General features: G+C 40.2%; 1 protein-coding gene across 1 annotated transcript; it reads right to left on the bottom strand.

The window, feature by feature from the left end:
• Positions 1–18,332: 18,332 nt before the first annotated feature.
• On the bottom strand, positions 18,333–21,812 carry LOC145129656 (putative protein phosphatase 2C 23). Its single transcript, XM_079064430.1, has 4 exons — positions 20,007–21,812; positions 19,814–19,927; positions 18,949–19,213; positions 18,333–18,669 (listed from the first exon to the last, which is right to left on the bottom strand). The coding sequence occupies exons 1-4, from the start codon at positions 21,603–21,605 to the stop codon at positions 18,554–18,556; spliced, it is 2,094 nt and encodes a 697-aa protein (XP_078920556.1). The 5' UTR covers positions 21,606–21,812; the 3' UTR covers positions 18,333–18,553.
• Positions 21,813–23,998: the final 2,186 nt, after the last annotated feature.

Here is a 23,998-nt window from a genome sequence, read left to right on the forward strand (position 1 = left end):
AACTCTAATAAACTATAATGGGTATAGTTTGGGATAACCCTCTAGGCAGTCTCTACCTAATCAGATTTCATAAATAAATATATATAAACTATGGCAGATTTAGTTTATGTTATATGTTTTCTCAGAAGTATAAAGTACATTTATTCAAGGATAATTATTGTTTTATACTGATTTCTCGCTAGTAAACTAGATTATACAGAATTGTGAGGCGCGACTTCAATACTGTACCCTTAGGTGTATAGTGATAAATCCTTTTAGTATAACCAGAGTCTCCTGGAGGGAGAGCATGAGATTTGTGAATAGATCTATTCGGGACTGACAATCCCACACCAGAACTGCTAGCTACAGTTAGGCGGGCACGCCTGTGGTGAACAAATGTCATTTAGCTTAACGCCTGAAGAACATTATAAAGGTCTCTCGTTCATATCAAGTATGGTTATACGACTCGCAAATAAGTATAAACTAACCTTGTTTACGGACTCTACTCTTCACTTGTTTTATTTTGATTAATAAAACTACTTTCATGTATATACCGATAGTAATCATGGGTTTTCAAAACTTACATCTCTACCTCTAGTACGGATAACCTGTTTTTAGGGAAAATATAGGATTTTCCCAAGATAACACCGGCATTTCTAAAACTGATGGTTTATTTTCTACTAATGGACACTCTTTCAAAACCCCTTTTCATAAGAAAATATAGGATTTTCTTGAGGAACACTTTTCAAAAGGATTCAAAGAACATTTTCCACCAAAACCAAAATGCTTATGAACTCACCAGCTTTATGCTGATACTCTTTCAAAACTGCTTGTATTCTCAGGGAATTAGTAAACAGGTACTTCCTGGAGCTCGGAGAAGTAGAAGTGTTAGAGTCGCGTCTTTCTATTTTGCTTTTGATATGAACAAAACTATGTATTAAAACAATGTAAACCTCTTTCATATATGTATTAAATGTCTGGTTGTGTTTACTATGCTTGCTATGATACAATTGTTGTGATACTACGCATGACGTCCTCCACCCCGGAACGATTCCGCCATCACGGTTTCGGGGTGTGACACTCGCATCATCGGAAGTAATAATGTTTTTAGACTTCCGATAGAACCCTATGTTATATGTAATAATGTATCATGATGAAGTTTAATAAAGATGTGATGTCGACTATATTTTACTATAGTGATATCCTCATACCCTATTTAATTATATGTGTGTATTTTAAAACAAGTGTGCTTGTCACGACCTTATTCTGTTTGGCCCATACTACAAGATACCACTTATGGGAATATTAGTAGTAGTATTTTTATAGGAATATTAAAGGTCATTGGATATGACAAATATGAGTTTCTTCAAATTCAAAAGGATATACGGGCTGAGCTAGCTTAGGATTTTATCAGAGACGAGCATCAACACATGATGGGTCGAACCAAATTGGGGGAGAACCAACCCTTAAGGAGAAAGTACGAAGGGCAGTTCAACTTTCGGTTTCGATATCAAGGTTAAGGAGAGTAACAGCACAAGTAGGTGGAGATAACTAGTTTTTGTTTTCAGGTAACAGAAGAAGGAAGTCTTCTGTTATATTACCCATAGGCTATGAGTTTCTTACTTCTAAGGGAAATATTGGTCTTTCCTCCCCATACGACTAATAGGATTTAGGAATTTTCCAAACTCCCAGGTACGGCTCAGATAGCCAAGAAAACCATATAGGTTTTTGCCTTCGAGGATGTAGGCTTTATTTTCACATCATAGGATCAGTTAGAAATTCAGTAGGCCCCGTAGATTTCCATAGAGAGCGGTGAATACTCAAGACATATAGCAGACTTAAGAGTTTGATTTCAACCATAGTAAAGGATTTAGTTAACCTGTGCCAAAGGATTATAGAAATAGGATCAACATTAAGGGATGAAGTGTTTTCGTGAGTACGATTAGAGACCCATAAGGAGGAGACCATTCAAAAAGGACTATGCCCACTAAGATTTTGGTAATACTTTAGTGTTATTTTAGACTTTAGGGAAGACTGTGTGCTTAGTTTAATTATTCCTTTAGTCGATAAGCGTAAGAATTAATAGAAAACAAGGATCGAATTTCAATGAGCATAAGTTGACATAGGGCAACAGTTAAACCTTAGCACCCGTACAATATAGATTAAGGACCTCTAAATCGATTATAGTCTCAAAGGTTAAAAAGCAAAGATTCGTTGTGATAAGTAGATATCAAATACGGAGGATGGCTAGGTTCCTTTAGGATAGATAGTCAGATAATAGTTGTGAGTCTTTAAGACCACTGAAAGGTTGATCATGAGTCTTTAGGCCTGGGGGGATGATCACAAGAGCGATCTGGCATCGGAATCCAAGTAATTGGATAAGTGTCCCGATGTACCGTGAACGAATTGTTCGAACAATAGTTGTACCTCGATATAGGTAATGTAGTTAGAGCCTTACGAGAAGGTTATTGGTGACCTAGTGTTCATTATAATCTAGTAGGATGGAAGATAATCAAGCCTTATAATAAGTATGTCACCAATATTAGAGTAATGGTTCTAGAGTTTTCAAGTCAGTAAACCCATCGTAGTAACTTGGGTAAAATTTTAGAATGATGGAGCTCCTAAAATAGGTAAAGAAACCAACTGCAATCTAGATTCGTGTGTGTTTCAGGTATGTCGTAATCCCTTTTAGAGGCATGATCCAGAAAGTGCATTCTGTTAGGATGTCGTAGATAAAATTTCATAATTAATCGCCTCATAACCAGCCGATGGTATCGACATTTTACTTCTAAAGGCAATCGTCGTACGTAGCATGTAAATTTTAGAAGTCCATACCGACGAATCCCCGGATTTGGAAGACTTCGCGAGAAGTTCAGGAGTACGTATACAATATTAAACGAAGTTCTACAGCTAAATAAGTACAGATGGGTGAATTCAATGCGACAATGTCGGCCAGATCCTGAGTTGATCTCATGAAACCCCAGTAGGATAGTATCCTAAGATGCGTTAAGAATAGGATTTCGGGGACGAAATCTCTATAAGTGGGGTAGAGTTGTAACACCCCATTTTCGCCTTACAGTATAAATGACCAGTTACGTTAAAAATACTTTGTGATAGAGGACTATTTAGGATAAATAGTATTAACAAAAGATATAGTAGTCGTAAAAGCGAGAGTGTACACATTTAGAACACCTAAATCTGACTTCGCATGAGGAAGTTATATTTTCGAAAGTTTCGGCGTAGTAGTGTGCAACATAAAAACCGAAATTAAGATCGTTGATTGTTAGGAAAAACAATCCAAACGAGATTTGAGGATCTCGTCAATACCTATCCATCAATATAAAGATAGACGAGAGCGGATATCATATAAGAGAGTTATAATTTTTTATACGGGCTTTAATTGTCTAAGCCTATGTAAAAATATAGCTTTAAAATAAATTGAGAATTAGTCGACGGAGTCTAAATGAAAGTTGTAGATCTTGTCGATAGCTACTCGTAGACATAAAGAACATCGAAAATGGAGCTCGTATGAAGAATATATGCTTTTTTGAAAAATCAGAAAATCCCACGTGCAGGCGCGCACACCGACACACCATCCAAAAGCCGCCACGTGTCACACTCTGCATGGAGCAACGTCACCCACCCGACCAAGTACGTGGTGCGCACAGACAGGGTGTGCGACTCGCATCCCCTTTTCATCCCTATAAATATTGGATCAAGCTTCTTCATTTCTCACACCCAATTCTCATACATCTCTTTCAAAATTCAACCTCTAGAGCTACTTTTGAGTGTTTGAGGAATTCTTCGGTTGTGAGACCTTGAGGCATCTGAGAGCCCGGTGAAATAGAAGGGCTAAGTATCAGATCCCTGTCTGCGATCTTCCCAATTTTCGCTAGGACGCTTATAAGTTAAGCTACGCTTCTGGTGTAACTTATATTTATATTTATAGTCGTTGTAACTTATATATATAGGGTTTATCAGTAATTCCAGTTGTAATGCTGATCGATCTACTTACGGGAGAGATGTCTAGAATGATCATGTTGGCTTGGTTGTTGGATTTCAGAAAAGCTATATGCCAAAATGAGCATGCCTCCCAACTGTCGGAACTGGCTGATCCTTATTTGATATAACTCTCGGTTTTCATTGAGATTAGTAATGGATCTAACTTTCATAATCAGATTGTACTAGGAACTGATAAGATATAGTATTCTAATTTAATATCTATTAAACGTGTTACTCGCTACGTCAGAGGGATATCGGTTAATCGTCGGAGTAACTGTCGAGGTGAGTTATCTCACTATGTCATGTGTTACAATATATATCAATGTATGTTCGGACGTAAGAGTTAGTAAAATAGAGCTAATAGTATAGCTTCTATGTGTCTGTGTCAGTAGAACCTAATATGTAGTCTTTATGTATGGTTATGTATGTCGGGTGGGGTCCGCCATGAAGTTTGGGCGAGGCCCATTTTTATGCATGTGTATATATTCTGGTATATGATATTTTGGGGAACTCACTAAGCTTCGTGCCTACCCAGTTGAAAATAAATTTTTTTCAGGTACTCATTGGAAAGGCAAGGTTCGACTGTACACATGCGCATTCGCAACATGTTTCCGTACAAATGTAATCATACTCTGATATATTTTAATGAAAATTTGGGTTAAAACTCGGGACGTTTCCAAAAAGGTTATTTAAAGTTCTTTGTATCTGTTTCCCCCGTAACATATTACCTGTAATATTAGCTAATATGCATTTCAAGAAGTGACTCAGTACCTTTTTGTTAGCTTGCGGTGATGGGGACTGTAATGCCCCGTTCCTAGTACGCATTTAATCTAGTAAAATATTCATTTTGTAAAAGCTACTCGACGAGTTGGTAGCCCTAACTCGTTGAGTAGATGCCAGATTGGACGCGGGGATTTAAATGGTCTACTCGGCGAGTCGAAGCCTTGACTCGACGAGTAGGTCTGTCAGGAGGAAACCCTATTTTCGAGGTTTTGCACCCTATTTAAGCCACTTAACCCCTTTTGGGCCTCCCTTACCAGCCTCCCTGTCCTCCAAAACCCTAATTTGTGGTGAGCTTCATCCTTGAGAGATTATTGAGGTTTTGAGTGTGCTTTTGTGATATAGACGAAAGTTGGAAGAGCTTGGAGCCATCAAGCTTGTGGGGAAGATCAAGATCCAGGATTTCATCCATCTTTGGCAACCTTCTAAGGTAAAAAGCTCTTAGCTTGATAACTCATAGCTTAGATCTCTTTTAGTGTTGATTTATGGGTCTTTTTGATCCCTTTGAGAAGGATAAGTTACTCTCGATGGGTTCTATGCCAAGCAATCCCTTTTTCCTATGATATTTAGCCTCTAGAACCATAAAAGAGGTCTTGAACCCGTTTTTGTCCAAGCAATGGTCATGTTCATGGAAGTAGGTTGCTATAACTTGAGTTTGGGTCCATTTGAGGTGTGCAAAGCCATCAAGTCTCCAACTTTATAGAAATGGACCATGGAAAGTATCTGGATCTGTATTTTGGAGCCTTATAAGTGTGAAATCAGCTGTTTAGGTTAGATTTGCAAGGGACTCGACGAGTTCATATGGGAACTCGGCGAGTCCAATCAAGGATCCTCGATGATGTTCATGAAACTCGGCGAGTTATCAAGGAACTCTACGAGTTGAAGCGGGATGTCCCGATTATTATGACAGCAGGAACTCGACGAGTCTGTTAAGGGACTCGATGAGTTGACTCAGTTGACCACGAGTTTAAGCATACATGGACTCACTGAGTTGGGAGATAACTCGACGAGTTGGGTTGATTGGAAGTTGACCTTGACTTTGACCAGGGGTAAAATGGTCATTTTACCCTAAGGAGGATTAGCAGATTCTGATTAAGTGTTATTATGGAATTGATGGCGGGAGAGTCGTCGGAGCAGTAGACAGGGATTCCTCACTCGAGTTTTCAGCAGTCAGTTTTGCGAGGTGAGTTTCCTTCAGTAGGAACGGGTCTACGGCACCAAGGCCGGCCTGTATATGTGATATGTTAGTAGCTGAGTGTGGGTGGGGCCCGAATCTCGTAGTAGCCGAGCTTGGGCGGGGCCCGATTCTTATAGTATTATTTGAGTATAAATATGTGATTGTTTGTTAGATATACTTGTTGTCTGTGTGATACTTGTATGTATGTTAGTAGCGGAGTGTGGGCGGGGCCCGAATCTCCTAGACAGCGGAGTGTGGGCGGGGCCCGAATCTCCTAGACAGCGGAGTGTGGGCGGGGCCCGAATCTCCTAGACAGCAGAGTGTCGGCGGGGCCCGAATCTCCTAGACAGCAGAGTGTGGACGGGGCCCGTATCTCCTAGTTGCATGATATTTGTATGGTATGTGGTAGTTTGGGGAACTCACTAAGCTTCGTGCTTACAGTTTTCAGTTTTGGTTTCAGGTACTTCCGCTAGCAAGGGGAAGGGCTCGGGATGATCGCATGGCACACACCACAGTTTCAGCCTGGGATGTTTAGACTCTGATGTTTTCATATGATTTTGATACAGTATTTTGACACGATGTTTTGAGATACATGATTTATGGTTTCCTTTATGATGATGGATGACTTATGGTTTTATTATAAATGATTTTAAAAAGAAATTTTGGTCTGTATTTGTGGGATGTTTCAAGTTGGTATCAGAGCCTTGGTTTGAGGGATTCAGACACACTCTCGGGTGTGTCTGAACTTAAACTAAGGAATTGGTATGAAATTTTTTATAAGAAAATCATTTTTAGAAAAAGAATTTTGAAAAGAGAAAAGAACTTTGAAAAAGAGAAAAGGGTGTGGTGCATGCAATCAGCCGAGCTCAAGTAAGTACTCCCAAATTACCCATACAAGTTTATGTTATGTTATGATTATCAGCTTTATGAGAACAGCATGATAGATTAGGACTAAGGATCTAGGAAGGATACCTTATATGCCTATTATATGTGTATCAACTTTATGAGAATTGCATGCTAGTTTAGGACTAAGGATCTAGGAAGGATGCCTTATGTTCCTTTTATATGTATCTCAGCTTTATGAACTGCATGGTAGTACAGATTAGTCAGGGATAGCCTGAGAGAGATATGCTTGATTATGTGTACTCGATGCTCGAATGCTGCTTGCTTTATGCTTTTAGGAATTCTAGTTATCTTTTACTAACTAGTAAACAAATATGTTAAGTTACATATTGCAAGGACTAAATAATTTCAGAAGGTTAGGTTTAGCCTTATTTCATAACTCTTGTTTGAGTCTAACCGTTGTAGGGAAGAACGTCTCATTCGAAGAATTATCTAGTCTTAGTGATATGTAATAGTATTTGCGAGCTAGTTAGGGGGAGATAGCAGGGACTTCTTATGCAGCTGATGGCGGAGAGTGGGTTAGTGATTACCCTAGGGAAAGCCTAGGATGAGTTTAGCATGAGATCAACAGTAGTAGTAGAAGGGACTTGGTGGAGTCGAGGCAGTTCTTGAGGAAAGTACGGATAGATGTGGAAGGTAGTATGGGCCCGTACTACTGAAAGCAGAGGATCCGCACTCGAATCAATGAAGGCTGAGATGAATCCAGGAAACTTGTAGTATGTTAGCTCCCTTGAGATATGATAAGTATACTGATGTTTGTTATGGTGTATTTTCAGTATGGTGGTTCTACGCACTAGGTCAGTGGGCACTTCAGGCAGTGGTGAGGGATCAGGCTCGGGCTCTGGAGCCGAATAGTTGGATGAGCAGACGAGGGAGTTTATTTCGTCTGAGGTTACACACAACATTCTATATCAGACTCATGTGATCTTTGGATCGGTCAAGGAGGGTATTTTATAGCTTCTGGATGAGAAGCTGAGTGCTTTCCGCACTGAGATGGTGGCCATGATGGGGTCATGCACACTGACTTTCAGGGAGTTCAGAGCTTGTGGGGCTCCCGACTATCATGGGGCTCGGTGTTGGATAAGGTGTCTAAGTCAATAACTATATTTAAGATGTACTTGACCCGACCCGGCATGGTCCATTTGGGTTGCACTTCACCCGAACAATTTATACGGATAATCTTTTGAGAATAGTATAAGTTATGATTTATTAATATATTATAAGTTCTAATATATTAATATGAAATCATATTATTTAATTAGTATTGATCTAGAATTAATTTAGAATTAATTTGGTGATCAAAAAGGTGACTAATTAAATATGGACTCTTGTATTTATATAGTGTCGGCTATTGCTTATTTAGAATGGGCTAGGCTTGCATGGAAAGTCCATGGATAGTCCATGGAGCTTTAACCCATGTATCTCATGGAAATGAAAGGTCATGGGTATTAGGGTTTACATGGATGTAACCCTAATCCACCACACTATATAAAGGAGTCCTTGGCACTTGAAATGGCACTAGTGTGTGTGTGAGCAAATGTGGCTGATTTCTACAAGTGTTCATACTCTCTCTAAAGGTTTCCAAAGTTTGTGGTGATTTGTGACTTCCATTTGAGGCATCCACATTATTGGTGCTAGGCTCTCAAACTTCAAGAAATCAACCACTCCTAAAAGGTATGTAATGCTACTAGTGTTTTATGATTCAAGTACCCCATAACATGCTAGTTAGGATGTAAACCTTGGAAAGTTATTATTTGCATGTATCTTAGAGAAAACATAGATCCAAGGTTTCTAGGGTTGCATGTACACCATAGGAGTGTTAGAATGCTCAAAACCCTTCACTCGGAACTCCATTGCTAGCAGCAGGTGGATGGCTGATGTCGCCAACGCATTCCGCACCAACAGATGTCCCGAGGGGGACAAGGTGAGGCTTACGTCCTGTTTTCTGAAGGACAGGGCACATGACTTGTGGGAGGAGGTTGGGAGAGATATTGGTGATGATACAGTGTTGGATGCGATGACCTGGGGTGATTTCACGACCAGGTTCAGGGCCGAGTTCGCACCTGTTATTGAGGTGCAGCAGCTTGCTAGGGAGTTGCAGGATCTCCAGCAGACGACAGAGACAGTGGCGGAGATTACCGCCAAGTTCAGGGAGAGGGCCTTTATCGTTCCGCAGTACGTGGCGGATGAGGAGATGAAAAAGGCCTGATACCATGAGATGTTGAGGAGTGATATCAGAGAGTTTGTGAGCCGGTGCAGCTATAAGACGCTGGAGGATATGATAGTGAGGGCTCGTGAGAGGGAGATTGATTTGGAGATGGAGAGGAAGAGGAAGCCAGAGGCAGTGTCTGGCACGGAGGGCTCAGGAAAAAAGCCCAAGGTAGATTCCCGAGGGAAGGGCCAGCAGGGCTGAGGCCGCTGTCGCAAGTGCGACAAGGGGCACGAGGGGCCATGTAGGGCGGGTAGTTCGGGATGCTTCAAGTGCGGCCGAACTGGACATGTCAGTAGGGATTGCACTGCTACTACCACCACCACTACAACATCTAATCTGATTTGCTTTCATTGCAATCATAGGGGACACAAGAAGTCCCAGTGTCCGAGTCCAACATCAGTAGGACAGGTGGTGGCACCCGCTCCTACCACTATGAGGATTACAGACGGCCGTCAGGGCCGGGCAGAGGTGCCAGCGGCGAAGAGCAGAGCCTTCCAGTTGACAGCAGAGGAGGCACATGCAGCCCTTGATGTGGTTATGGGTATGTATCTTCTCCATTATCTCTTTATTATTTCTGATTATTACTCATGTTTGTGTGTTTTTCTATAGGATCGTTCTTAGTGAACGGCATATCAGCTATGGTACTGTTTGATTCGGGGGCTACCCAATCTTTTGTGTCGCTCGCACTTAGCAAGTGATTTAGTAGAGCTCCGGGGGAGCTGGATTGCCCACTTGATGTAGAGATAGCCGATGATAGGACCGTTAGGGTTGCGAGGGTTCATAGAGGATGTACGCTATAGTTATTCGATCAACAGTTTTCAGTGGATCTGGTTCCTATTCCCCTGCGTGGGAATAAGGTTATAGTGGGTATGGATTGGTTGAGCTCCAATGGAGCAGTGATTGACTGTGAGCAGCAGCTAGTGAGGGTTCGTACTCCTAGTGGGAGAGAGCTAGTGATTCAGGGCGAGAGGCCCCAGCACGGACCGATTCTCTGTTCAGCAGTGAGGGCGAGGCGCCACCTTCAGCAAGGTTGCGCCGGATACGTCGCCTATGTCATGGATACCCAAGATAAAGGTAAGGCGACAGTTGATGATGTACCGGTAGTGCGAGAGTACCCGGACGTATTCCCGAAGGATTTACCTAGGATACCCCCGGAGAGACAGGTTGAGTTTAAGATTGACCTGGTCCATGGTGCGGCTCCGATAGCCAAGGCACCATATCGGCTGGCTCCGCCTGAGATGCAGGAGTTGTCTACGCAATTGCAAGAGCTGCTAGACAAGGGTTTTATCAGGCCGAGCAGTTCGCCATGGGGAGCCCCGATCCTGTTTGTGAAGAAGAAGGACGGGTCACATCGCATGTGTATAGACTACCGGGAGCTGAACAAGGTAACGGTGAAGAACCATTACCCACTTCCGAGGATAGATGATTTGTTTGACCAGCTCCAGGGAGCATCTTGGTTCTCCAAGATTGATATACGGTCAAGGTATCACCAGATGCGAGTCAGAGATGATGATGTGCAAAAGACAGCTTTTAGGACTCACTATGGTCATTATGAGTTTGTGGTGATGCCGTTTGGACTCACCAATGCTCCAGCCGCGTTCATGGACCTCATGAACCGCGTGTGCAGACTGATGCTGGATCGGTCTATAATAGTCTTCATTGATGACATCTTGGTTTACTCCAAGTCTCAGGAGCAGCATGAGGAGCACCTGAGGGAGGTGTTGGAGACACTGAGGAGGGAGAAACTTTTTGCGAAGCTCTCCAAGTGTGAGTTCTGGTTGTGCGAGGTGCAGTTCCTTGGGCATCTTGTCAACCAGAAGGGTATTCTGGTCAATCCGGCCAAGATAGAGGCCGTGATGCAGTGGGAGATTCTGAGATCTCCAACTGAGATTCGGAATTTCCTGGGTCTGATAGGGTATTACAGGAGATTTATTCAGGACTTCTCCAAGATTGCAGTTCCGTTGACCCGATTGACCAAGAAGTCGGTAGTTTTTCGTTGGGGACCTGAGCAGCAGACAACCTTTGAGACGCTCAGGCAACAATTGTGCGCGGCTCCGATTCTCACTCTGCCAGAGGGTGTAGACGACTTTGTAGTTTACTGTGATGCTTCGATCACAGGCATGAGAGCAGTATTGATGCAGTGGGGTCATGTGATAACTTATGCTTCGAGGCAGCTGAAGCCTCACGAGGCTAACTATCCGACGCACGATTTAGAGTTGGGGGCTGTGGTGTTCACTCTCAAGATTTGGCGGCATTACCTCTATGGGGTCCATTGTACCATTTACACGGATCACAAGAGTTTGAGATACCTCATGGATCAACCTAATCTAAACATGAGGCAGCGTCGGTGGTTAGATGTGGTTAAGGATTAAGATTGTGAGATCCTTTACCACCCGGGCAAGGCCAACGTAGTGGCCGACGCCCTGAGTCGTAAGGCGGTAGCGGCCTCGATCCGAGACATCTGTCTGAGGATGACAGTGATTACTCCACTACTGGAGCAGATCTGAGAGGCGCAGGTTGAGGGCCTGAAGGAGGAGCACCGGAAGTGCGAGCGGATTATATGCCAGGTGGCCTCCTTCGATTATGACAGCCGTGGGTTGTTGACCCTGCATGGGAGGTTCTGGGTACCGTACTGGGGCGGAGTACAATAGATACTGATGGACGAGGCACACAAGTCCAGATTCTTTATCCACCCTGGGGCGACGAAGATGTACAGAGATCTTCGACCCGATTACTGGTGGCCCTGCATGAAGCAGGACGTAGTCTGGTATGTAGAGAGATGCTTGACCTGCAGGAAGGTCAAGGCAGAGCATCAGAATCCTCACGGCAAGATGCAGCCATTAGACATTCCCGTGTGGAAATGGGAGAACATTACTATGGATTTTATCACTAAGCTTCCCAGGACCGCACGTGGAGTCGATGCGATATGGGTCACTGTGGATTGGTTGACCAAGAGCGCCCACTTCATACCGATCCAGGAGAGCATCTCGGCTGAGAAGTTGGCCGAGATTTATGTTCGAGAGGTAGTGGCACGTCATGGAGTGCCTGTCTCGGTGGTGTTAGACCGAGATGTCCGTTTTACTTCCATATTTTGGAAGCGGTTTCATGACGAGATGGGTACTCGTCTCCACTTCAGCACTGGTTTCCACCCCCAGACGGACGAATAGAGCGAGAGGACGATTCAGACTCTCGAGTACATGCTTCGCGCATGTGTCTTGGATTTCGGTGGCAGTTGGGATACGTATCTTCTGTTAGCGGAATTTTCGTATAACAACAGTTACCACGCCAATATAGACCGCCCTCACTTCGAGATGCTCTACGGGAGGAAGTGTAGGACCCCAATCTGTTAGGGTGAGGTCGGTCAGAGGGTCATGGGGAGTACGGAGGTAGTACTCCAGACCACCAAGCGGATCCAGCAGGTTCGGAGCAGGCTTCAAACCGCTCAGAGTCGGCAGAAGAGTTACGCCGACAAGCGGCGTTCAGACTTGGAGTTTTGGGAGGGCGACATGGTTCTCCTGAAGGTGTCACCCTGGAAGGGTTTCATACGATTCCAGAAGCGGGGCAAGCTGGGCCCCAGGTATATCGGCCCCTTCCGAGTCATAGCCCCGGTGGGCAAGGTAGCGTACAGACTGGATCTTCCCGCCGAGCTCGGCCAGATCCACAACACTTTCCATGTTTCCCAGTTACGGAAGTGTTTGGTGGATGATTCAGTAGTGGTACCCCTTGAGGATATTCAGGTTGATGACAGCCTGAACTACATTGAGAGACCAGTGGCGATTCTAGATCGCAAGACGAAGGAGCTAAGGAACAAGAGGGTTGAGTTAGTGAAGGTACAGTGGCAGCACTGTAAGGGTTCAGAGTGGACATGGGAGCCTGAGGAGGAAATGAGGGAGCACTACCCAAAGTTGTTTTCAGATGCAGCAGACTTCGAGGATGAATTCTAAAACAAGTGGGGGAGAATTGTAACGCCCCGTTCCTGGTACGCGTTTAATCTAGTAAAATATTCATTTTGTAAAAGCTACTCGACGAGTTGGTAGCCCTAACTCGTCGAGTAGATGCCAGATTGGACGCGGGGATTTAAATGGTCTACTCGGCGAGGAAACCCTATTTTCGGGGTTTTGCACCCTATTTAAGCCAGTTGACCCCTTTTGGGCCTCCCTTACCAGCCTCCCTGTCCTCCAAAACCCTAATTTGTGGTGAGCTTCATCCTTGAGAGATTATTGAGGTTTTGAGTGTGCTTTTGTGATATAGACGAAAGTTGGAAGAGCTTGGAGCCATCAAGCTTGTGGGGAAGATCAAGATCCAGGATTTCATCCATCTTTGGCAACCTTCTAAGGTAAAAAGCTCTTAGCTTGATAACTCATAGCTTAGATCTCTTTTAGTGTTGATTTATGGGTCTTTTTGATCCCTTTGAGAAGGATAAGTTACTCTCCATGGGTTCTATGCCAAGCAATCCCTTTTTCCTGTGATATTTAGCCTCTAGAACCATAAAAGAGGTTTTGAACCTATTTTTGTCCAAGCAATGGTCATGTTCATGGAAGTAGGTTGCTATAACTTGAGTTTGGGTCCTTTTAAGGTGTGCAAAGCCATCAAGTCTCGAACTTTATAGAAATAGACCATGGAAACTATTTAGATCTGTATTTTGGAGCCTTAGAAGTATGAAATCATCTGTTTAGGTTAGATCTGCAAGGGAATCATGAGTTCATATGGCAACTCGGCGAGTCCAATCAAGGATCCTCGATGATGTTTATGAAACTCGGTGAGTTGTCAAGGAACTCGACGAGTTGAAGCGGGATGTCCCGATTATTATGACAGTAGGAACTCGGCGAGTCTGTTAAGGGACTCGACGAGTTGACTCAGTTGACCACGAGTTTAAGCATTCATGGACTCGCTGAGTTGGGAGATAAATCGACGAGTTGGGTTGACTGGAAGTTGACCTTGACTTTGACTTTGACTTTGACTTTGACCAGGGGTAAAATGGTCATTTTACCCTAAGGAGGATTAGCAGATTCTGATTAAGTGTTATTATGGAATTGATAGCCGGAGAGTCGCCGGAGCAGCAGACAGGGATTCCTCACTCGAGTTTTCAGCAGTCAATTTTGCGAGGTGAGTTTCCTTCAGTAGGAACAGGTCCACGACACCAAGGCCGGCCCGTATATGTGATATGTTAGTAGCTGAGTGTGGGCGGGGCCCGGATCTCGTAGTAGCCTAGAGTGGGCGGGGCCCGATTCTCATAGTATTATTTGAGTATAGATATGTGATTGTTTGGTAGATATACTTGTTGTCTGTGTGATACTTGTATGCATGTTAGTAGCGGAGTGTGGGCGGGGCCCGAATCTCCTAGACAGCGGAGTGTGGGCGGGGCCCGAATCTCCATAAGAGTGGGCGTGGCCCATATCTCCTAGTTGCATGATATTTGTATGGTACGTGGTAGTTTGGGGAACTCACTAAGCTTCGTGCTTACAGTTTTCAGTTTTGGTTTCAGGTACTTCCACTAGCAAGGGGAAGGGCTCGAGATGATCGCATGACACACACCACAACTTCAGCCTTGGATGTTTAGACTCTGATTTTTCATATGATTTTGATACAGTATTTGACACGATGTTTTTGATACATGATTTATGGTTTCCTTTATGATGATGGATGACTTATGGTTTTATTATAAATGATTTTAAAAAGAAATTTTTGGTCTGTATTTGTGGGATATTTCAAGGACGTAGTTGTGTGTTTGAGTTAGTGTGACTCTCTGATAGTTTAACCACTTGAAATATATCAATATTTTTATCTTTTGTTGTTTGTATCCGCCAGTCACGATTTTACACAAAGAAAACAACTTCAAACCTGTCTTTTGTAGATTTTCTCACTTTATGTTGGAAGCCTTGAGTAACACATTTAAATCCTAATTTAACCTGAAATTCTTCTTTGTTTTTGACGAGTTAGAATAACTTCACATATGAAGTATAATTGTGGGTTGTTGCACCTTACGTTTTTGTTGAGCTAATTCCGAAAATGGTAAAGGTTCATGCATACCCCAATAGGTGGTTTGTGTTTCTTCATAATCAGAAAAATAATAAGGAAACATTTCCTCTTGTGGTTTTCGGGGTTTTAAGGGCTCAACTTACCTCCTCTTCATCTTTAGTATCACCCCCATTAGATTCAGTGTAACTCTAAAAATGTTCAACTAGCTCTTTATGTGGAATTATATTATAATCATCAACCAACACCATTAGTTTTTACTGATAATTTGCAGATTAATCAACATCAGCTGCTGGATAAGTATCATCAACAGACTTACTTTATACATATAATCACCCCATCTATATGGTCATTAGAAGAAGAAACATGGTTGGTTGTCATAGGTAACACATTAAAAATTTGGTTACTTCAAGCACCGGAAGACCCATTTCCACCATAACGATTTTCATCGACAAATTGATAAATACTAGTTTCCATAACAATATTAACAACAAACAATTGTATTGTGTTAGGAGACATACTACTAACAAAATTAAGAAAATAATTGACATCACTATCATCAAGAATCCGCATAACTATATTTGATCCACGACTTTGAAAAGATAGAAGTATTTGATTAGTTTCTAACTTGGACTTGGATGCAACCAGCGTAATTAACCTAACGAAGATGATATCATTGTTATATATCTACACCAAAGCATGTGTAGTCTGGAGCAATATACATCATAGATCCCTCAATACGCTGCCATTTCTATCCACTCGAAACTGACACTCGAAAAAGAATCTGTATAAATACTCATTCTTCTATATTACGAAAACTACCAAAGAATGTTGATGAACATACAGCCACACATACTACATGTAGGGAATAAAGAACACACAAAATACCCTAATTTTACCTCTCCGGAATGTCCGTACATTCCGGAATAGACTTTTCAGTCAGGAGTGTATTGTGTATCAGATTCCGGACCCAAATCCTACCTACCACCACCAACTGCGGAATGAACATAAGTACTCCGGAATATCGTATTCTAGCATCCATAGTCATGAATACATTTTGTGAGTCTGGAACGTACGACTGTTAGATTTCGGACCCGATACCTACAAATGACCCCAACTTCGGAATGATCGTACCTACTCTGGAATACGATATTCTGGAGAAAGTTGTTATTTTTCAAGAAAAAAAATTATGGTGGTCATTTTTATTATAATACTCGTTTATAAGGGTTAGATTACTTAATTTCCCTTACAACTTTGAGGAAAAGAAAATGGTATGTTATACCTATTGTAATGGAATTGCTTGTCCGACCATATGTGCACATCTAAACCATTTTTTGTTAAATTATTTGAAATATGATTTGGATTGTTCGGAGAAAACCTAGATTAAATGATAATTGGAGTAAAATCCAATCTGTTGTATTAGATAGGTTGTATTAGATAGGTTGCAACAATATATGGAATATCAGATTTTTATCTGTTTTGGCAGCGAGTGTTTAGGAGCTTCTAACTTGTAAATTTAAACAAAAAAAACTCGATTTAAACAAATAGCTTCATTTGGAGTACGCACATTTAGCTTTTAGTTTTATTTTTTATTTTTTTTTATTTTTAAATTCAAGTGTAATAGCTACTTCATGTAACGTTTAAGAAAAACTATTGAACTTTTTTAATCAATTTTCAAAATTGCCTTTAAAAATACATTTATATATTTATCGTTTTTAAACAATTGTCTGTAATTTCACATATTTCAAAAACTTCCAGCTAATTTTGTCAAACACTTAGATAACAAATAAAAGCTACGAGTTTCGGGTACCAAGACACCCATAATTGTTTTTTACCCCTTAAACGACCCGGGTGACTACAAAATACCATTTTTCAAATTAAAAGTATAAAGCTATCTATTAAAACTTTGTTAATTACAAAGCTATCATAACAAAATAGTGAGTTTTGTTTGTTATGATATACCATAAAAACTTCTCTAAATTTTAACCCTGTAATCAAGTTCAACAAAATACATCGAAGAAGAAAACGAAATATAAAATTTTTAGCCAGATTTTTAAAATCTAGTTTCAAAACTATCCAAATCTAATTGTCTATGATTACGAGAAATTAAATATCCCCTTATTTTTTGTTTCCTACTTACTTACTACTCATATGAAATGATGACAAGTATAGAAAGATAAGTAAGAAGATATTTGATTTCTCATATTTTGCCTCTTAAACGAGATAAAATCCAATCTGCAATTGGCGAATACCGGTTTTCATTCTTCACATAAAGCTTTGAACCATATTTTTTTCTAGATCCGATCTTCGTGTACATATTCCAAGTAATTCGAGCAAGGCTCAAGTGCTTGTAACGGATATAGTTTAGGTCAATAGGAGCTAAGCTTTATATTTCATCAAGACTAGTTATTGCCCATGTAGGTCTAATGAGGCTATTTGGAATTTGAAGGCCACTTTAACTGTTTTGAGTAATTAATTTTGTATTATCAATCTGTTTACTAGAAAATCAAGCTTTGTATATATCAAGAAATGAACAAATTTTATTTAACTAAAGAACATAATTATTGTTCTGATATATCATTGCGATTTGCAAATTGTTGAGTTCCAATAGATCGACTTGTATTAAATTCGTTGACTAAAAGAATTTGATTTTATTCATATTAATAATTAAATAAATCTTGAAACCAACCAAATCAAATCACATATGATAGAGTTGATTGGATTTAGTTCCAACCTTTTAGCATGTTCTAGCAAATAAAGGATACAGAAGGATATTGTCAATGGTTAATATCTAAACTTGAAAAATTAAACCTATCTTTTATCAATTAGTAGTTGAAGAAATACATTTATAAAATTAGTATATAAGAGCTTATGTTATAAAACAAATCAGTATCTGATTTACCTAATATATAAATTAACTTCTAATAGTTAGGTCTCTTATTTATTTGTACATGTTTAACAGAGATCATAGACATTGATCTATAAGAACAAATGTAATTGTTTATGTTTTTATATAAAATTAGATTTCATTATTTGTTGATATTTGATCATTCATTTCATTCTCATCGACCAAACAACAATGGATTCAAATATGGGGAAAATATTGTGTAGAAACAAATACAAAAGTCTAAGTCTTCGGTTGAAGAAAGTCAACCTTTTGACGTTTTCATCCACACGGTTTGTTTGACCAAAATTAATACCAAATTAAAGTCGTTGTCTCCAAATGGACTTCCATTTATTTGATCAGACAATTTCAAAACCATCACAGCTGACAACAACATTCATTTATCCAACACATTCTAGTAATTTGACTAAAACTCTTGTATTTTCACTTAACCCCTCATTTATTACAATATTTGCAATTGTGGTACATCACAGTTTCATATTAATTAACATGGCCCAAAGTTTTTACATCTTTACAAATTTTCACCACCAAAAAGACAGATCGAAAAATTGTCCGTATCTACCTATTTTTCAACGTAACCAATTTATTTCTTAATTTCTATGTTTACAATATGCGAAGATTACACGCAAGATCTCCATATCCTTCCTTCAAGTGAAATCACAATAATCGAAACATCATCATGGTAACGCCTTCTATCCCCTTGTGGTATTTCCAACAATTCATGAAAATCCAAACCTAAAAACAACAAAAAAAAGAAAGTTAGATCTCAGCTAAAAAAAATCAAGGGTTCGAGTCTCAGCAGCTACAATATAACATTTTTAACGTTTAAGTCCAATGTGGATTGGGCTCTTTGTACACATTGAGCCTTATGCCAACCATCTAACAGACTGTTGTATAATCAGGACAGTGTGGGTCAGCTTAGGGTTGCTGGAACAATAACCCTTTTGCAGAAAACTTATATTTCTAAAAAATTTCGTGAAGTTGTAAATTTTTTTTTTAATTTGAGATTATTACCGGCTTTCTTGGCGGCACGTAGCAAAACTTCTTCTACCAAATGTTGGGCGGGGTCACCTTCGGGTGACCATTGAATGAAAAGCTCGACTTCAGACACAGCTTCCTCGTTTGTGAAATATTGATAAAGCCCATCCGAGGATAATATCAAGAATCTATCTCTTGGCCCTAATTTGTGATGGTGAAGATAAGGGAGACAATTTATGTATGGAGCGTTTCCCACATAATCGATTCTAAACATTTCTAGTAATGCATTATTCCATTTAGGCTGCAACAAGCAAAAGAATAAAAGACTTTAGCATCAAAATATCAAATCAAGAAAGTAAAGTTGAACATTTGTATCGAGCTTTATAATCTTGAATTGCATCTAGAACTTGTAAAATAAGAGAATGGTCAAGGGTTTGAGTCAGTTTTTCTGTCAGCCACCTATCAGGCTGTTGTGTACCTGATTTACATCTCCTAGGGTGGAGCGATGTGGGCCAAGTCCAGGGATTGAAATAATAATAACCCTTTTGTAGAAAAAGTATATCGATAAATAATATAGCTACATAAAAGTTTAATTTAAGGTGGGATTAACCGAGTCAACTATGATTATTTGAAAAGTCAATCACTTTTGGATTAAGTTTATTCGTGTGTACAAAAATAGAAATGTCAAAGGGAATCCAACAACTCCAAAAATGGAAATCAACTTGGTTTAAACAAATGGAGAAGAGCTATGAAGGTATAACTCCTTAAAGAATATCCCATCTTTCATTTATTCTAACAAATATGAGAATCTAGCTTTATGAAGCACCATCAAGAATCAATCCCACATTGCTTTTATTAAGATTTTATCTAAATCAAAATATGTTTCTTAATTAGTAATTACCTGTTTAAGAAAACCAGCACCAAAAGCTCGAGTGACCTTTAGTGAGCCTTTGACTCGGTCATTCATCACTGCACATGCATCCTCAGGGTGTTCACTCTTTATTCTTTTTACTTCCTGCAAAAAGTTAATGAGTCTGTAAGGTTAAAAGAAGTTGGAATTGAAGTTATTTATTTCAGGGTTTGAATTTTTTTACCTCTTCAATGGAAGTACTATGATCCATGCTAAGTTGACAAGCAGTTAAACTTGGATCTGTAGTGGCAATATCAGCATCAAAAACTTCAAGATCATACCATGTTTCTTCATTTATTTTTTCTAGATCTTGTCTCCAGATATCTGGCTCGGATTTCTGAGCTAAAACTGCACGACTATCACCAACATTCATCACGTAAACATCTTCTCCTTTCATTAGCATGACAAGAACACAAGAGCCCATTAAAGCTAGTTCAGGATTTTCATCAAGCATTTGGTCTGCAATATCTAAATACGCCTCCTCTGTTTTCTTTAGGCCTTGAGATAAAGCTTTCAAAACGTCTGAATGGTTAATGGAATTTGAGCCGTTTGAATTCATGTGTTCTCGTAATCTTCGATCAAGTTCTAATCTCTCCCGGTCAAATTCACACTTCCACCGCCTCTGATTCTCCTCCCATTTCTTAGCCGCCCCACGATTTCTAATCTTGCTCCTCTTTTTTCGTGAATTTGTCTCGAGATCTTCAGTTGCACATGGGTAACTCTCCTGCTGATGAACATATCTTGGTGACGAATTTTTTTGAGGTTGAGAATTATTATGAGAGTCGACTGCATCTAAGGATTGCCCCGAAGAAGTTGAATTCGATGCATCTGTTTGATCATCCCATAACAATCCTTTGAGTTCTTTATGAACAGCTGCATACATATTCGATAACAGAAAATCAGGGGCATCAGGACCATTAAATCCATCATAAATCCCAACAAAAACCCACCCATGTTCCTCCGACACGACGACGTGCACTCGATCTTCTCCTGCTTTGCCTTGCGCCCACTGGAGATTCTGGCTCTGATTCAAACAATCATCGTCGTCCAAAATACTACCTTCGCTGCTTAAATTAATACTGCTGATAGTCATTTCGTTATTTTTCTCTGCAGACCCAACATTCCAATCATGATCCTTCAAATGACCCAGGTTTTTAGTGATCGGAGCGACAGTCGAGTTTTGCCCACGGGTTGTAAACGTCAATGAAATCGCCTTCTGGATTGCCCGAATCAAATTCCCTTTTCTCGATCTGCGTTTGAAACCAAAACCCCCATGGGAATAGCTTCGTTGGAACTGATCGAGATTACCCTTCTCGAGAGGACCAGAAAAAAGGGGACCCGATTGAAATCCCCGCTCAATCGGGCCAGAAACAAACCCTCGGTCCATAGGACCCGAATACGCACCCGGACCAAACGGTAAAGGACCCGAATTTATTGAACTTCTAGGCAAAGGTTGGAGAGGAATTGATGCAAAGGATGTGGAGCTTTCGAAGGCGGAAGCCTTATCACTGGTGTTGTAAGAGTATACATCGAGGAAAGAGGTAGATAGGGGCGTGGATGTGTTGGCGGAGACAGAGGCGCCTGAGATTGACCGGAACGTTGTCGTTTCTTCAGCGGAATGGACCTTGGAGGAGGAGATGCAAGATTGATCAGGTCTTACATAGCAAAAAGAGTGACCAAGATCTTCTAGTGGGTCAGAGATAACAAAGGCCAAGTCTTTCCGCCGTTGGACGATGTCGGTTCCGGTGAAACAGATGGTCAGCTTGCCGACCCCGTTTCCCATGACTGATTTTCCGGCAAAGGATAAAGCTAAGGTGCTCTGCTCAAACAGGAAGATGAACTAAAACTAATGAGAAAAATTGGATGTGAGTATGTATATGTAAATGTGTGATCTCCCTGGGAGTAATCAGATATGGGTTTTAGTTGGAAGAGAAGAATTTTGTGTTAAGAGAGAGAGAGAGAGAGAGGTTGACTTCAGGGCGGAGGTTTTTAAAGCCTTAAAGACAAAATTCAAACAATTTGATTTTTGTTTGAACTTAGAATAATAACTACAAACTGAATTAAAAAATCAGGGTAATAAAACTTATTTACTTTTTAATTAAATACTTAAGAAATTGGAATCTAACGTGGTGGATTAAATATATAATCTAACTACAAATTAGAATACTAATTACAAACTAAAGCTTTTTTATTTATTTATTACATGAAACCCGTGTATTATACGGTTTATTAAAAAAAATTAATATCAATTTTTGAACATCATGCAATTAAGGTAATACTTTTACATCAAGCAATTTTCCTTATATTGTAAACATTTATTAAAAAAAACATTAAAAAAATGCTATTTAAGTTACTTAAGTACAATGTTATTTTTCTCCATGGAATAATTCTGCTTTTACCTATAGCACAACAACAACATAGCTAATGAAGAAGTAAAAAAAGAAGGAAAAGACGAATGTAACATGCCCTTTCTCCAGTTTTTTTTAAGCAGGGGCAAAACAGTCATTGTGGTACATATCCTTCACAGATTTTGAAAGACCCACACTTTCATACTTGACAATTGTTACTCCAAAACATTTTTCTTGCATATTAAAAAAAACAATATTTTACATTGATAACTTGTTTACATAAGACTGGATACAAACCGACTATTACAAATTTTTATATATTACACAACTACCCAGGATACTATACTTTTATACTTACATGATCCCTAAATACAAAAGTAATATTATAACTATTCTAAACCTTCCAACAGTATACGACTATACCGGTTACTTATCTCCTGCAATTGTTAAACATTGAGAGGGGTAAGCGGTGCCACTTAGTGAGTTCAATAATAGATACAATATAACGTTATGTCATATATATACTTCAATATGGCAGAAGCAAAGAGGAACAAGGAACAACAAAGGCATATGTGAATCATGCGACAAACTTTCCATATCAATCGATGATTTGATTCAAAGATATACAATCAACGAGACATAACAATTTCAATACTTGATATACATCAATAACACTTCGGCCCAAATAGCACAGAAAACATACAATTTCTGATTATAATTTTGCTAGAATATATAGGCTTTCAGCCCTACATAGCCCTATGCCAATACCAGAAGTTATACGAGTCATGCTCTACATGGCCAAAGGCACAATGCCAATACCAGAAGTGATACGAGACATGCTCTACATGGCCAAAGGCATAAATCCGATACCAGAATAATACGAGACATGCTCTACATGGCCACAGGCTCAAAGCCAATACCAGAAGTGATACGAGACATGCTCTACATGATCAAGAGTATAAAAACCAAAATAACTCAGGAAAGCATATAGCACATATAACACATAACATACAATTGTTCCTATATATTAAACTCACCGTGAAATAACCGGGGGTTAAAATAGTAATTTGGGCAACACTTCGTTATTATAATTGACTTTCTTCAATAAAAACCGGGAGTTTTCTTGAAAAACCGGGCACTGCGAGGGTTGGGCTTCAAACCGAAAAGATAAATTTCTCGGGCTTCTCGGGAACTTCGGGGAGTGTTTCGGGCGTTGGAAATAATCACAGGGCTTCGGGGGAAGTTGAAATAGTAGAAATATGAGTTTAGGGGTGAAAAATGGGCATTTTCTAACATTTACCCGGGAGGTCTCGCACCCCTTATATAGGTGCGAGCCTCAGATCCGAAGCAAGAGGGAGGAGCCAGGTATCAGCGAAGCTCGGACACGCGACAGCAGCAGCGAGGTTCGGACGCGAGGGGCAGCTGGCGCGCTTCAGACTTGACACAGAGGGGACACGCGTCGGAAGACTATTGGACCTCGCATCGCTTGGTTCTCCGGCTCGGACACGCGTCTGCATGCGAGAAGGGCGACGTGGCCGAAGCTGTGCCATACGATTCTTCTCAGTTTTAGTGATTTTCTCGAATTTTGTTCCCCGAACTTCTAAAATCCATAAGTTTCGCATACGAGCTCCGTTTTTGACGTTCTTTATATGCACGCGTAGGGAAAATTATGCTCTACAACTTTCGTTTAGACTTCGTTGGCTAATTTTGACTTTATTTTTAATATTATTATTTTTAACAGACCGGGACAAGAAAATTCGTTAAAAATTCATAACTTCTTCATCCGACGTCCGTTTTCGTCAGTCTTTTTACCGTTGTACTACTAATG

Source organism: Lactuca virosa, chromosome 8, assembly GCF_052849685.1.
Source record: "Lactuca virosa cultivar CGN04683 chromosome 8, Lactuca_virosa_CGN04683_v6, whole genome shotgun sequence".
Taxonomy (NCBI): domain Eukaryota; kingdom Viridiplantae; phylum Streptophyta; class Magnoliopsida; order Asterales; family Asteraceae; genus Lactuca; species Lactuca virosa.

Bases quoted from the DNA above. Each gene is read 5' to 3' on its own strand.
- LOC145129656 (XM_079064430.1), bottom strand. From the start codon at position 21,605: ATGGGAAACGGGGTCGGCAAGCTGACCATCTGTTTCACCGGAACCGAC. The intron at 19,928-20,006 runs GTAAAAAAATTC...AACTTTTTGCAG, and splicing joins ATAGTACTTCCATTGAAGAG to GAAGTAAAAAGAATAAAGAG. The intron at 18,670-18,948 runs GTAATAATCTCA...TGTTGTTTTTAG, and splicing joins ACGTGCCGCCAAGAAAGCCG to GTTTGGATTTTCATGAATTG.